Here is a 13891-nt window from a genome sequence, read left to right as displayed (position 1 = left end):
TGCCACAATTTTCTTTTCAGTTGAAGTAAAAGCAACTTTGCTGCCATTCTGCAGAAAACAGGGCTGTGCCATTTCCTTTGAAATGTCAGCAGACAGATTGTTTTGTCAAGTCATTTAATAAAGAAAGAAAAATGACCAACACACTTCGCTCTCTTATTCTGGATGGTATATATATATATATTTATATATATATATATATATATATATATATATATATATAATGAATAATGTTTGATAATGTGATTATATTCTTGCTTGTATCAAGCATTTAGGGGCTTAAATAAGCAACATCAAACTAGGAGCAAAACACAGCAACGCTGCATGAAGCCAGAGACTGATCAGATTCAGACTAAAGCAAGGCACAGTAATGAATAAAGGTAGCGGTCAGGCACATTTTCCATTAACTAGACCACCACCAGAACTGAGTGCTGGAATGAGGACAAAACCCTTACTGTAATAATACAATCATAAATTGGTAGCGGTTAAGATTAAAAAGATAAATGAATCCTGCACAAAAATGGAAAGGATGGAAGGACTCTGAATGTGATTTGTCTTTCTTTTCTATTTGGTACTTACACACACATTCAAACAACATCAATACACACACTCATCCTCGCTCAAGGAGCTGGACGCTCAAGCATGAAATGAACATGAGCGGCATGAACTTTGACTGGTATTTTCACACTGCATCAGGATTTATGGAGCACTATATACGCATCTGAATGAGCCCATGACGATAAAGAATAGCCCAAAGCTTAGGTGGGAAGTCCAGAGAGATGGGTTAACACAACCTGTTTACCATTCCCAACTCAATCCATCTACTATTACACAAACACATATAGAATCATAGGGAGACACATGCATTATGTCACCCAGATACAAATGGAGAAATATGACATGAAAGCATTCTGGTGCACTTAAACAGCAGCTGCAAACCAGAACCAGTTTACAACTGTTGGTCAGGGAGGGGCTCCACTAAAATGAAACGAAAGAAATGTTAAACCACATCCAGTTGCCTCACATCGAAACATAACTGCTGAGATTTAAAAAGGTGTCTTTGACCAAGTTAAATGTATAACAAACTGAGTTACAATTAATCATATGGTCACATGAAAATGAGTAATATAGCATCATTTACATGTCCTTAGATATATTTTTAATCTAAGGCCAATCAATTACTGACAACTTTCTGACCAGCAGGTGAGAGCTTTAATAGCATCTGCCAGAAGAGTAAAGCAAACAAGCTAAATTCAAGTCCAACTCAGGCAACACACTCAACCGATCAACTGTTTGCTATGTGGAAGGGAGCCATGCCCAAAGTTTACTGTCTGCATATCCGTCGTGGCAATGATACACAGGGCTGGAATTATCTTTCAGCACATTGCTATAAGCCAGACGATTTGTCTGCAACCACAAGGCCTGCTGTCAATTGAGTACATTTTATGGAGCCAGCAGGAGATTACCTTCAACTCAGTGCTTCTCAGTGTCTGTGTACCATGTTGAAAATTTATCTCAACAACTATGTCCTTCCAGTACTCTGAATCAGACTCAATAATGAACTGCAGTCTACTGGATTGTGCACGTCTCACTTCACCATGACATATGGTGCTGAGCGAGAGGAAACGAGCACGCACACACGCAGTCACATATAAGCATACATGTGGTTTACCCTGAAGTCAGAAGGAAAACTGATTATTCTCAGTGGTTACACTTGTTGTTGTGTTTGTGTTCTTTGTTCAGTGACATTTCTGCCTTTTGTTGCTTGGTTCTCATGCTCTGCAGACCTGCGTTGTGCCATAACACATCGCTCTGTCAGCCTACACTGCAGATCCATTGTTTCATTTTAGTTCAGTTCTTTGTAACACATGATCCTTCACCAAATAGCAGCAAACCCATGTAGACAAGTGTTATTATGTGTGGTAATCATTTTTCAAACAGGCTACAATTGAGAAACAGTGAAGGAATATAGGTGTTGTCTGAATCTCGAAACTACAAGCTTTCATTTAAAGAGTTGTGCAAGAATTCTTGTTAACAATAACAGGCCAATTTATACTAAGAAACTTAATAAAAGTTTATTATAAACTAAATAAAGTTTTTTTTAGTAACTTTTTGCTTTCCCTGTTATCCTTTGTAAGTTAGCCATGTAGTTTGGTCCTCTCAGCACCACACTTTGCCCCACAATTTAACTTTGCTGGATAGTTAATAGACTATCAGGTAAAGATAGGCTGACTGTACATTTTTTATGCTTAAGGGAGGTGCAGTAACCTTTACAAGGACTGAAGGTGGCAGAGTAAATTTCCAGCTCTAAGCGGCTCTAAATAGCTTTGCTCACCCTGACAGGTAACTGTGGGAACATCTGGGGCACTTTCTGTGAACATTATAGTGGCATCCAACTGCAGCAGAAAGGGCCAGATGGTCAAATGAGGACGAATTCTGGTAAATCTATGCATGTGCCTGTAAGTGTGTACGTGTGTTAGTGGCCATCTGCTGAGAAGTCTCAGTCAGCGCTTGTTTAATCTTGTCCACGGTGGACTCTGCTCTGCTCCTCCAAGGTGCAGAATCCTCCTCTAACAGATCCCTGTACTGTCCTCTTGATGAAAGGGGATGAGCGCCAGCCCTCCTGCAGGTTTCTTACCATCTAAACCCATCAGCCATTGAATCTACTCACCACAAACCCATTACCTGCACTGGCTTAGCAATTTACCATTGCAATTGCAATAAGTAGTGGAGCAATCGGCAACGACTGGGGTTGATTCACTTTTCTGCTCACCAAATTAAACATGTAAAATGAAACTGCTGCAGACACACTGAAGATTTGGCCTGCATTCCAGAGCTGCCTGGAGGTTCAAAAATGAGGTCTGTGACCAGAGAAAGCACTGCAAAAGCAGGACCACAGCAAAAATCTGAGAGGAGGAACTAAGTGGGAAACTTTTTGCACTTCCTTAACAAGGACTGAGTTGTTCCACTGTCCAAATTTAAAGGGTTCTGGTTGCACTGGAAACCTCAGTAATAGAGAAGATGAAATATAAGCTCAATAATGCTTGCTGCTATAGTTGAATGGAAGGGTGGACTACTTTAGTTTCATGTAACAGTGTCTCAGTTGGTATCATTTTGATATTTCAACAGTGGAAATAGTACAAATGGCTAACAATACACTTTACATTCAGAAAAACAAACGTTTTGGGGTCTAAACAAAATGGTAGGTGGATCTCAACAATATTAATACACATCCCTCCCCTTCAACGAGAATAAATAAATCTCTGAAGCTGCTGATACTAGTACAGTTAAGCACAGTAGCTCAATGACTGATGTCTGTGGTCTCTGCACCACTTGGCACCAGATTATTGCTCTACAGTTTAATTTAGCCACATGCCATAAAGCAGAAGTCACACTGCATGCAGGGATAAGGCGAGAGCACAGCTCGACCCAGAGTCTCCTCTCTTTTCCAGTCTCGTTTCTCATCTCCACACAGGTTCTCTGCAGTGAAACGCACTACTGAGCACACTGGCACACACACACAGGACAGAAAGCCTTGGGGGCTCAGGTGCTTAAAGGTGAATAGAATAATATGGTCATGCTCTGTTTTAGCTTTACGTCAGCTCAAGTTTCACAACCAGAAGGGTTTTTCACGCAGTCTCTATTTTTCCATCCATCTGTCAGTCACTGTCTTGTGGCTTGCTCTCGCACAGCGAATCTGCCAGTGTACACCTGTTTCAGCCCAGGTCGCCTCCTGAAATGCTCACAGGCTGGGAAAACTGACTGGAAGGTCAGAGGTGAACAGGAAAAGAAGAACTGCTCCCCCAGACTGGTACATTAGAACCAGACTTACCCCATTTCTCTTACATTTCCTTGTAATATACATCAACAAACCAATATTACTGGCTATTTAGACATGGCAAGTGAACTCTCTGCCCCACTTCTCCCATGACAATTACACAAATAAGTGGGTGGGTAAAGATACATGGGGTGCATTAGAAAGCAGACTAAAAGCATACACTCAATACACTGGATTCATGTACAATCACATTACCAAAATAAAGGGTTATTTCACATACGCCAAACACAGTTAACTCAGGTTGATTTATCTACTTTCCCTCAGCCTTATGAAACAAAACCTGATTTGCAACACTTACATGGACTCATCAACAAGTCTGTGCTTTGAATGGATCAAGGGTCAAATGAGGAACAAAGCAGAAACAAATTCAACACGAATCCTAATGAGTCCTTTGTGAGAATTACTGTTCCCATAATTCATGAATTTCAACATGACAAAACTGGCAAAAGTCCTTGTGTTATAAATTAATTTGTGCAGCTACATTGGTAGTCACACTCATGCACGCCATCCATAATAAGCCTGGACACATTGGGCATATATCTGCAGTGATTGCATGCTAGCCATGATTAGCTGGAGGAGGGCTTGCTCTCTATCAGTGAGATCGCAGTTGATTCAGTGCTCACTAAACCTTGATGGCTGTAGTAGCCTGCTCCGCAGACAGTCTCTCTGTTTACACCATGCAAAGGCCACAGGAAAGGTGAGGTCTGGTCATAGCTGACCTCAACTTAGACCTAATCTAAGTCTCCAACATTTCACAGGCCTGCAAGACATTCTCTGTTAATCAGTCAGTGCAGTAATTGAGTTTACAAGGTCTGGTGCTGCTTGTATATTCATAGGCCTCAGTATTTATGAGTGAGTCAGAGCTGCTGATGTTATCACTGATCTAAAGTCTCTGCAGTGTACTCAGTGTTACAGCTTGGAAATTGAAAATAATTCAAATGCTTCCACACTCCAAAGTTTAATTCTATCACTACAAACACACACAACTGGAACCCTCTATAACACCGCAACATCTCAATATTATAGTTTTGCACAGACAAGCAATGTAAACAAGAAATCTAATATTTTCATTTTAGGGCTTTAAGCTGCATCTGTACCTTTATTCAAATTCAATTAACATAATCTGTTTTTTTTGTTGTTTTGTTTTGTTTTGTTTTTTTTTTAGGCTCCTAATCTCTAAATGTCATCTCTCATGGCTCAGTAAATACACATAAAGTCAACCCTTTCAAACTGAATGGATATTAGGTTTTTTGTGCTATCTGTTACTAAAGAGCCTGATCTGTCCCAGCTTGGCCCAGATCAGGAATTACAGTCCTTAGAGGCTGAGTGATTTGGATTTTTTTTACAGGGCGATGACCTAATTGCATTGCCCCTGTGTTCCTGCACCACCAGCAAGTGGTCACACACACATATAGACACATACGCATAGGGTTGCATGTTATCAAGGGTGTAAATCAGGGGTGCCCAAGTTCTGTCCTCGAGATCAACCATCCTGCAACTTTCAGATGCAACCCTTCTCCAACACACTTAAATCAGATGTCATCTGCATGTCATTCAGCTCTGCAGAGGCCTGGTAACGAGCCAGTCTTTTGATTCAGGTGTGTAAATCTTGATCATCTTGCTAACAAGAGAGCTGGCATCCCACTTCATACCCTCTTAAACTGCCTATTACTTACAGGTTGCAACAACTCCAAACCACTAGCTCTTTAGCTTAATATTAACTATCCTTTCATGTCATATTTTGATGAAACAGTGTTTACGAGTTGAAGCTGGATGTAATCCAGCTCCTGTCAGTTTGCAGCGATTGCTGACAGATCCTCAAATTACAGTAAAGAGCTAACTGGTTTCTTTTAAGTGGAGACTTCAGCAAGAGTCTTTCTTCAAATCGCACCTCACTTAACCGCTGTGTCCAGCCACAATAAGGAGAGTCTACAATTATTGAATCCAGACTATCATTTACTATTGAAGACTTATTATTGCAGGTTTTAATTATGCAAATTAAGTCTGTGAATTCCCTTGATTAAATCAAGTCTGGAGGTTGTCTTTCCTGTCTCTACCTGTCCTTTTACAAAAGGGTTTTTTTCCTGTTTTTTTTTTGACAACTACTGTCTTGCGAACATAAAATGTGCTTATATGCAGGAATAGTAGCTCAAGGACATGATTACAGCAAAGTTAATTTAAGCTGAGCCACTCAGTAAAATATCATATAATAGGTATAATGACAGAGAATTGCAAATAGTGTGCATAAAGCATGTAGTGAAGGATATGTTTTTTAATAATTTTCAAAACATCAAAAACCACAGTTGTAGCTGAAAGTCTATGGGCTCAATACACACTATCAGTCAAAAAGTTTGGGCACACTTTGTTGTTAAATCTAAAGGGAAAGTGTGTCCAAACGTTTGACTTTTACTGTACAAAAGAAAAAAAGTGCCTAAATTTAGAGTAGTTTTTAATGCTGAACCTGTAGTCTATGAGCAAAAACATCCCTGCACTGCTGCCATTGTCCATGTCCAATACTGGACTCTTTACCACATAGTTGCACTGTAGCACAGACAGGAGGGGTGAGGCCTCACTTTCCCAACTTTCTTGTGGATCACACTGTAAGCATGTTTCTTCAGACCCAAACAGGAAAACAGAGAAACTGTCTGGGAGGCTTCAGAGTGTGTGAAAAGTCAACATTCCCTCTAGTACGCTTCATGTTTGAAAGCACATTCACCCTACCCAAACACTCTTCCTTGAATTTACATCTGCTTGCTATTACTACTGTATTCAAACAATAAGTCTGCTTGCAGGGTGAGGGAAAGGGATGTCTGGGGTCTAAGCTGACTTCCTTTTTACAAAAACGCGATTTCAGACGGATGAGGAGGGAGGGGAAGTGTGACCTCGGGTAAACAGTCTAATTTTTTTTCCATGACAAACACCGACTGGCCCAAACTCTAGCAGGTAGTGGGATCCCAGACACGTCAACAGGTTTACCTGAATAACCCTTCTGGCCTTATGACTTCCATGGAGGAAGTAATTTGGAAGCAACCAACCATAACTGCATCCATCCTACGAGGCCCAACAGGTGAGCAGCTCAGCCTCAGATAGACAATGGATTTATTATGCTTCAGCTGGAGAAACCCATACCATAACCTTGGTACAATAACCGTAACCTGCCATCACTGGTTGCTACCCCGGAATTAAGATGCAATTTAGCCGTCAACAAGTGCAAAATAAAGGGTAAAGGGGAGGTCTTCATGTCATTCTTCCAAACAGAGCACCTGGTGATGGTCACAAAGAGTTGCTGAAGGATTCCACACAAAACAGGGTAGGTTAGGTCCCAGTGTAGATAATACCAATTAGGGGAAGTCAAAATGTGTTTACAGGGTGGACCTACCTGATACCTGAATATAGATCTGATATGCTCAGAACCTCCTACAAAGATCAGACCACACATACGCAACCCAGGTGCTACAGAAATGCCCCTTTGTCCCATTTATGCATGTTCTTGTATGAACATCAGATGGTGTGGGCTTAGAGGTGAACCTTGAAGTGGTGTAATCCAATCTGACTTTGAGACTCTCCCTCTAAAATCGGGACAACAAAGGGGTAGGGACCCAAGGGCAAGCCCAACCCACCACAACAAAAGTGGTCCTGGGGCCTATATTTAACAGTGGTGGGAATTGTAGAAGCAGCCATACAGGAACACTCTCAATGCACAGCAAAGGCCGACTGGGACTTGACTTCCTCCTCAGTCTCCAACGTGAGAGGCTGGCTCATTTCAGCCCCCTGGTCTCCCCACACCCAACAGCAAAATAAAAAGATAAGCATTGTTTAGCCAAACAATGGACCACTTTCAGCGTTTCAAAAGCCTCCAGTTTCACATCCAAGGCCAGCATTTGAAGTCAAGTATAGCAATAAATAACTTTGCAAGTGGATGATAAGAGCTTTCTGCATACAGTTAGAAAATAGCAAGAGGATATCATTTTATTGTCCATAAATCAGTGAAGAACAGGTGCAGGTGAAAAAGAAAAACCAAGACACAAGCATCTCTATAATTTTAGAGCAGCTCAGTCTGAGAGTTGTGTCTGTTTAAAATATTGTGCCACTATAACCCCCACACTTGCAGGACAATTAGTTGCTGCAATATTTAATCTTCATAGAACAAAAAAGTGTGAAAAACACTAACCTTCAATGAATTTTGATCAGCCAGGGCTAGCGCCTGCCTCTTCAGGTCTGATACTTTCTTCTGACATTGCTGGCAAAAGCCCCCTTTCTCCTCCGACTCGGATATGGAAACCGACCCGGCACCCTCAGGAGGAGGCCGACTGCTGGATTTCGCTTCCTCCGCAGAGTGAAGTCTTCTCCTGGAGATTACTGGAGACTCCCCACTCGGACATCCTTCCACCTTCAGCACAAGATGAAAAAGTTCGGTTAACTAATTAGGTTGCAAGAAAAACAGCAGTTCAGACCTCAAGTGCGCGCATGAGTTAAATTATCCTGACTTAAAACAGAACACCTGTCCCGGTGCGCGCAACAAATACGCAGGTCAGAGCGTAAGTTCAAACTACAAGAAAAAGAAATTCATATTCTTTTACAGACAGTCATAGAGACACTTACAGCGAACACGCGGTCGTCAGGGCAATCTCCATCAGGAGCTGTGTTACCCCCAAATAAGCTCATTCTCCCAGATAAAGGTTGCACCTTAAGGAGAATATCTTTTGGAAAAACTCAAAAGAGTTGCCACTTAAAAACCCGAGGCAGAGCCATGACTGACGATTACCAGTCATCTGTCAATTCACACTTTAGCAGTGGCTGCACAGAGAAGGCGGCTTGTTATAAGTTTTCAAGTTGTGCAGGAGTTTTGGTACAAGAGGGTGCGCAGCGGTGCGCAAGAAGGCGGTATCACTCCAGGAATGGGAGGGCTAAACAACTAACTTTCCAGCGCAGGGTGGGAGGCTCTGATGCAAGTTTGTACGTTTTAATAAGCCACAGACCTCTGAAATCTGGTCTGTGGTGAACAGCACGATAAGTCGACAGATTTAACACAATTCAAAACTTTCCTGTCGTTTTTTAAAATAGAAAACACATATTAATCTGTCTTAATCACATCTTTATTTATTTAAAAAGTTGTTTTAAAATATATAACGCTCAGACTGAGATACATATGATCCAGACTTTAGGTTTTACTGTTTCCTTGTGTTTCTTTCTTTTTTTTTTTTTTTTTTTTTCTTTTTCTTTTTTTTTTTAGTCATTTCTGGCGTATCCCAACAACAATGAGCAAATTCTTTTTCTTATCTTGTATTCAGTTGTGAGCGTCAACAGTTGCCTCTCCCAACCGGCGCGCTACCATGTGTCGTGGGTGTGACTTTGGTGCCATCTTCCGTCAGAAATACTGAACAGCATCGCTGCAGACTTACAGACCGAACGAGTGGTCCCACTATACAGAAGGTTTAATATTTAATTAGTAAACTTTGAATTTTTCATGGGGGTGATGTAAGCCGGAATGGCCACATGCGTTTCTGCCCCCAACATCTGAAATAGATTTTTAATTTTTTTTTCTTGTGCCCTGAAAAGAGATGTTTAGAGACCCCCAGCAAGTCTTCAGTTTTCAATACTAATAATCCCTGACCATAGACACGGCGGCTGATTAAATTGAACATGGAGCAATAAAGGCTACATTTTCTCTTGTGGACTGCAAATTTAGCAGGATTTTGATGATATTTGCAGCCAGGAGCAAGAAATTTTGATTTACCAACACACTTTCAGCAGATTACAGTCCACCAAAATTTCCAAGAAAAGCTTGTCAAATCTTATTTAAAGATGCTGCTGGTTTATAATTTGATATTTTCATAATTCTGCCCAGCTCCTAAATGGTATTTTTGTCTGTAAATTTTCTACAAAGATAAAAGTTAAGACTCTTCCGCTGCTGGGAAATGTGGGGGGGATGTTGAGGAAGAGTTTTATTACGCCGGAAATCAAAGGATGAAGTTTGAGAGTAAGAAACGGGATGGTACGAGGTGCTATTCAATGTCCTAAATATTGGATAGAAGTGCTCATACGCATTCTGTTCATCTGGCTCATCACTGCCTCGCACCTAACAGTACTAAAGTCTAAAAATAATTCTGAGATAAGATAACATACATTTCAAACACCACTTTAGGGGCTTGCCTACCTTTGTTTTTCTCTTCAGCAAGTGACTTGTAAACCCAAATATTATGTCGGAGTCAACGAAGATTGTCCCCAGGTCTATGACGCTGGGGTTGGGCTTCCCAGCTTCGGGAGACCCCGATGAGTTTGGTAAAGCCATGCAGTCTGCAGAAGATGCCTAGAGAATATTCCACTCCCAGGAAACCTATTTGATTTGTACATCCATCAAATTCACATATCTCGTACCCCCTAAAAAAATCCACAAGATTTTTTAATCCGGACATTCAGTGATTCGCAGTGAGCACTCGCACGTGTGCGTAAAATAACCTCTCTGGCTTCCAGTGGTGCGAGAGAAATAAAATCCACCGATGAAAATAAAAAGGTTTATATCCGCTAAAATAGTTCTTGTTGTTGTTGTTGTTGTTGTTTTAAGCCATCCTAAAGCTGGCCATGCCTGTTCTCTGATTGCTGTTGCAGATCTGAGAGTGAACGAGGAGCACCTTGCGCTTCTGCTGCGCACTGACCTCCAGCCTCTCTCCTTGCCTCCCCACTCTACCCCTCTCACTCAGCAGTCCTCTCTCTCTCCTAAGATCCCAGTGATGACCTGCTCTCCAGCCCGATTTGCTGCTGCGTCGTTGTCACCCCCGCAAGAAAATATAAAACACATCGGCGATCTAGACTATAACCCTTAATGTCAGACCCCCTGTAATGTTCTTGCATCACTTACTTCTAATGTGTCTGCGGCCACAGTAATGACTTCATAGCTTTTATGTTATTCCTTTGTCATATATAGGCTATTCCTTAAATGTTCCAACAAGTTGCACTGTAGCCTTACTGCTTGCTGCATCCACAAGAAAAATACATAGACCGCCAGACATTTTAATTCTTATTTATTTATCATAACGGTCCCCTGCAAGGACAATTTATGTCAAAGGATTACATTAATAATCAGTTCTTCTCTGCAAGCTTATCCATAAGTCACTCAAATTTTGACTTCTCAATAACTTGATCATTTAAAGTGTTAGGAGCTGTTAAATATTGCATCCGATGTCTAAAATTTAGAGGATCACGTGCTTTGCGGATCGATATTTAATGAATAGTTTTCAAGTAGGCTGAGGCTAGTTATCCTGCATATAAATGGAGGCAAATAGAGGTTTTCATTTGATGCAGAGGAAAAATGATAGAAGTTTAGTCGGTATTTTTAGTGGGGAAAAATACATTCAAACCACAATGCGGTTTTGTCAGTTCAGTTTTAATTTATGAATTTGAACCAGTTTCTACTGAAGCTGAAAATCAGGAGGGGTGGGGGGAGGGTGTGTGTGTGTGTGTAATAATGATGTCATCCACATGGAGCCGCTCCACGTGAACTGTATGACAGGGGCGCTGAAATATGGACTCCTCTCCCTTGGCATAACTGCATTAAGATAAGTTTGTTTAAATGCAGTTTCTGAGAAAAACTTTATTAGCATAAACCAAATATTCTTGCAATTTATTCCAGTGCCTTCTCCAGGAGCATACATTTATTTATTTTTCCATCGTGCCAGCCTTCTTTTAGCAGTAAAAAATGTAATTATTATTATTACTATCATTATTAGTAGTAGTAGCAGCAGTAGTAGTAGTAGTAGTAGTAGTAGTAGTAGTAGTAGTGCTACTACTAAAGCTCAAGGGTTTTGTTTGTCTTAGTGATGGCCAATAAGTGTCCAGCAGTGGTTTAAATGAACTTTATAATTTCATGAACTTTGCAAGGTCACTGGCACAGAAAGACAAATGTTTGCAAGTTTTTGTTTTCCACCAGGACAGAGACAATCAAGATTCCGGCTTGAGCAACAATGCTGCTGTGACATCTAAGCAGAAGGGGGTAAATAATTAATATTCTAAGGATGAATAAATTATTTTTGATCCAAAGAAGCACCTCATATATCCACGCAACTCATCACTAACAAAACAAAACACACACACACAAACACGCGTTTGGAGAAGATTGCTTGTCAGAAGAGTGATAATTGCAATCCATAGTAAAGATTATTTACCACGTCCGTCACCCAGCTCTCCCCACTACAGGAGGTCTGGGTTGGGTCTCCCCCTCTGACCGCTGATGAAATTCCGAGGACGGGATCCCCCTGGGACTGTGCACGCTGCTACATCTGCTGCCCTTGCGCACGTACAGGCAAATCGCTCTGGGCATCTCATTAATGCCTCTCCTATGTCTTATCCCTTATCCTCTGCCAGTGAGACCTCCGCATCTCCTCCCGCTGCACGGACAGGCTTTGTGAGAAACGTTTAGCAAATATTGATAGTTCTAGGCGCACGGAGGAGATCAAAGGAGAAAAGAGAAGGGGGCTGTCTGAGAGTGAGAGGGGGAATAAATGGTGCACAGTGCTTTCATGAATGATTTATACAACATAAAGTAACCCATTGCTTGGGAAAGAAGCATTTGGATTTTCTTGTGTCAGGTGTGAGTGTTAAATTCTGCTTTTCCCATGAAACTTCCCGTAAAACATCATAATGCAAACTCATGTGTTTAAAAAATGTCATTAAAGCATTTGCAATGCTGTCTGTAAATGCTTCTGTTAATCACGGCCAGATTTGGGGTAATATGTGGTTTAATGGAATATTAAAGTCCAGGAAATGTGTCCTAAATCAGCTTAAAAGCAGAAATAATGACCCATTTTTAATCATTTTGATAAAACACAAGACTTGCTGGTGATAATATTTCCCTTATTTTAATATATTATATTGAAAATGACCCCATATGTGAGTGAATTTGTCTTTTTTTTTTTAACCTAAACTACTTTCAGTGCATTGGACAGTGACCATCTCTGCAGACTCAAGGTCCATCATCCCCCACAGACCCATCACAGACAAATGGTTCTTTATTGACATGTTTTAATCAGTACCTCTGAATAGCAGTAACAATAAAGCAGTACTGCAGCAGCAGAGCTGTTAAGATTTTGTATGTACGCCAGCAGAATGAAATTACTGAACCCTAATGATTTTTACAGCCCCCCACAGTTATTGGACTGCAGGTGTAAGACTATCAAAAGGGAACACAATGAAAGAAAAAAATACTCGGAGATATTAAGAAGGCAGGAAAGCATGAGTCACACAGCTTTTCCAAAGTTATACAAACAATGCCATCAGAAACGCTTGCCTTCTTATGAAGCCACTCACATGGCAGAAATAGCACATTCCAAAGTCTGCAGCATTTGTCTGACTGGTCAAGTGGTCCTAAACATTTCACAATTTTCTCAAAGAACTGTTGAACTGTTGAGAACCACTTAATCAGAATGACAACAAACGTCTTCATTGCATCGTCCATCTTCTAAACTGCTGAGCCCACTATGAAAAGAAAAGAGGAGCTAGAGTTAGATTGTGAGAAAATCAGTTAGTTAAAGCAATCAAGAAAATGAATTAATCTACAGCTGAGTCCAGTTTCCAAACCTGGAGCAGAAAACAAATCTGCACTAAAACAAGTATAGCCTTCAGAGAATGGGGTCAAGTGTGTGAGGGTTTACCTTAAGTGAGTGCCTTCTTTCCTTGCAGTGCTGTGTCTTGGTGTCACCCTAGCCCATACTGACTGACTGGAGAGGTATCGTGCTTTATATAGTGTTTTAGGGACTAGGTTCATACAAGCCTCTCATTCAGACAAGAATGAGGCCCATGCTGGTCCAACCGGATGAACTGGGTTCCACCAGCAATGAGCAGGACGGGGCAGCCACCCCTCAAGACAAAGATAGCAAATACCAGCATTTGCAGGTTGACAAGTCACATGAATAGATGGAATTTTATGTCCTGGCTGCCTGAGTTGGTGTGATTTCTGATTAAAATGTGATTTATCTCATTATCAGGATAAGCTGGCGCACACAGACTGCTGTTTGTTTAGATTTTATGTTAACATTTTTTCCTTAAGATCTACGGCAGTTA

General features: G+C 41.0%; 1 protein-coding gene and 1 long non-coding RNA gene across 3 annotated transcripts in view; both read right to left on the bottom strand.

Moving 5' to 3' along the window:
• kif26ab (kinesin family member 26Ab) overlaps positions 1 to 10153 on the bottom strand; it is a 65326-nt gene extending 55173 nt beyond the window's left edge. Inside the window, exons 1-2 of one of the 2 annotated variants that reach the window (XM_041972525.1) lie at positions 9993 to 10153; positions 8007 to 8225 (exon numbers count right to left, since the gene is read on the bottom strand). In XM_041972525.1, coding sequence (XP_041828459.1) covers positions 8007 to 8225; positions 9993 to 10127 — 354 coding nt within the window. In that variant the 5' untranslated portion in view covers positions 10128 to 10153. Of the gene's footprint in view, positions 1 to 8006; positions 8226 to 8437; positions 8637 to 9992 lie in introns of those variants that run through there. The other variant, XM_041972526.1, reaches the window with a different exon arrangement.
• Positions 10154 to 11408: 1255 nt separating this feature from the next.
• LOC121631368 lies at positions 11409 to 13535 on the bottom strand. Its single transcript, XR_006008729.1, has 2 exons — positions 13483 to 13535; positions 11409 to 13306 (listed from the first exon to the last, which is right to left on the bottom strand). It is a non-coding gene; the product is annotated as an uncharacterized LOC121631368 (long non-coding RNA).
• Positions 13536 to 13891: the final 356 nt, after the last annotated feature.

Source organism: Melanotaenia boesemani, chromosome 20 (genome assembly GCF_017639745.1).
Source record: "Melanotaenia boesemani isolate fMelBoe1 chromosome 20, fMelBoe1.pri, whole genome shotgun sequence".
NCBI classification, from domain to species: domain Eukaryota; kingdom Metazoa; phylum Chordata; class Actinopteri; order Atheriniformes; family Melanotaeniidae; genus Melanotaenia; species Melanotaenia boesemani.
The sequence above is the reverse complement of the archived record's forward strand: the minus strand, read 5'-3'. Positions and strand labels throughout refer to the sequence as shown.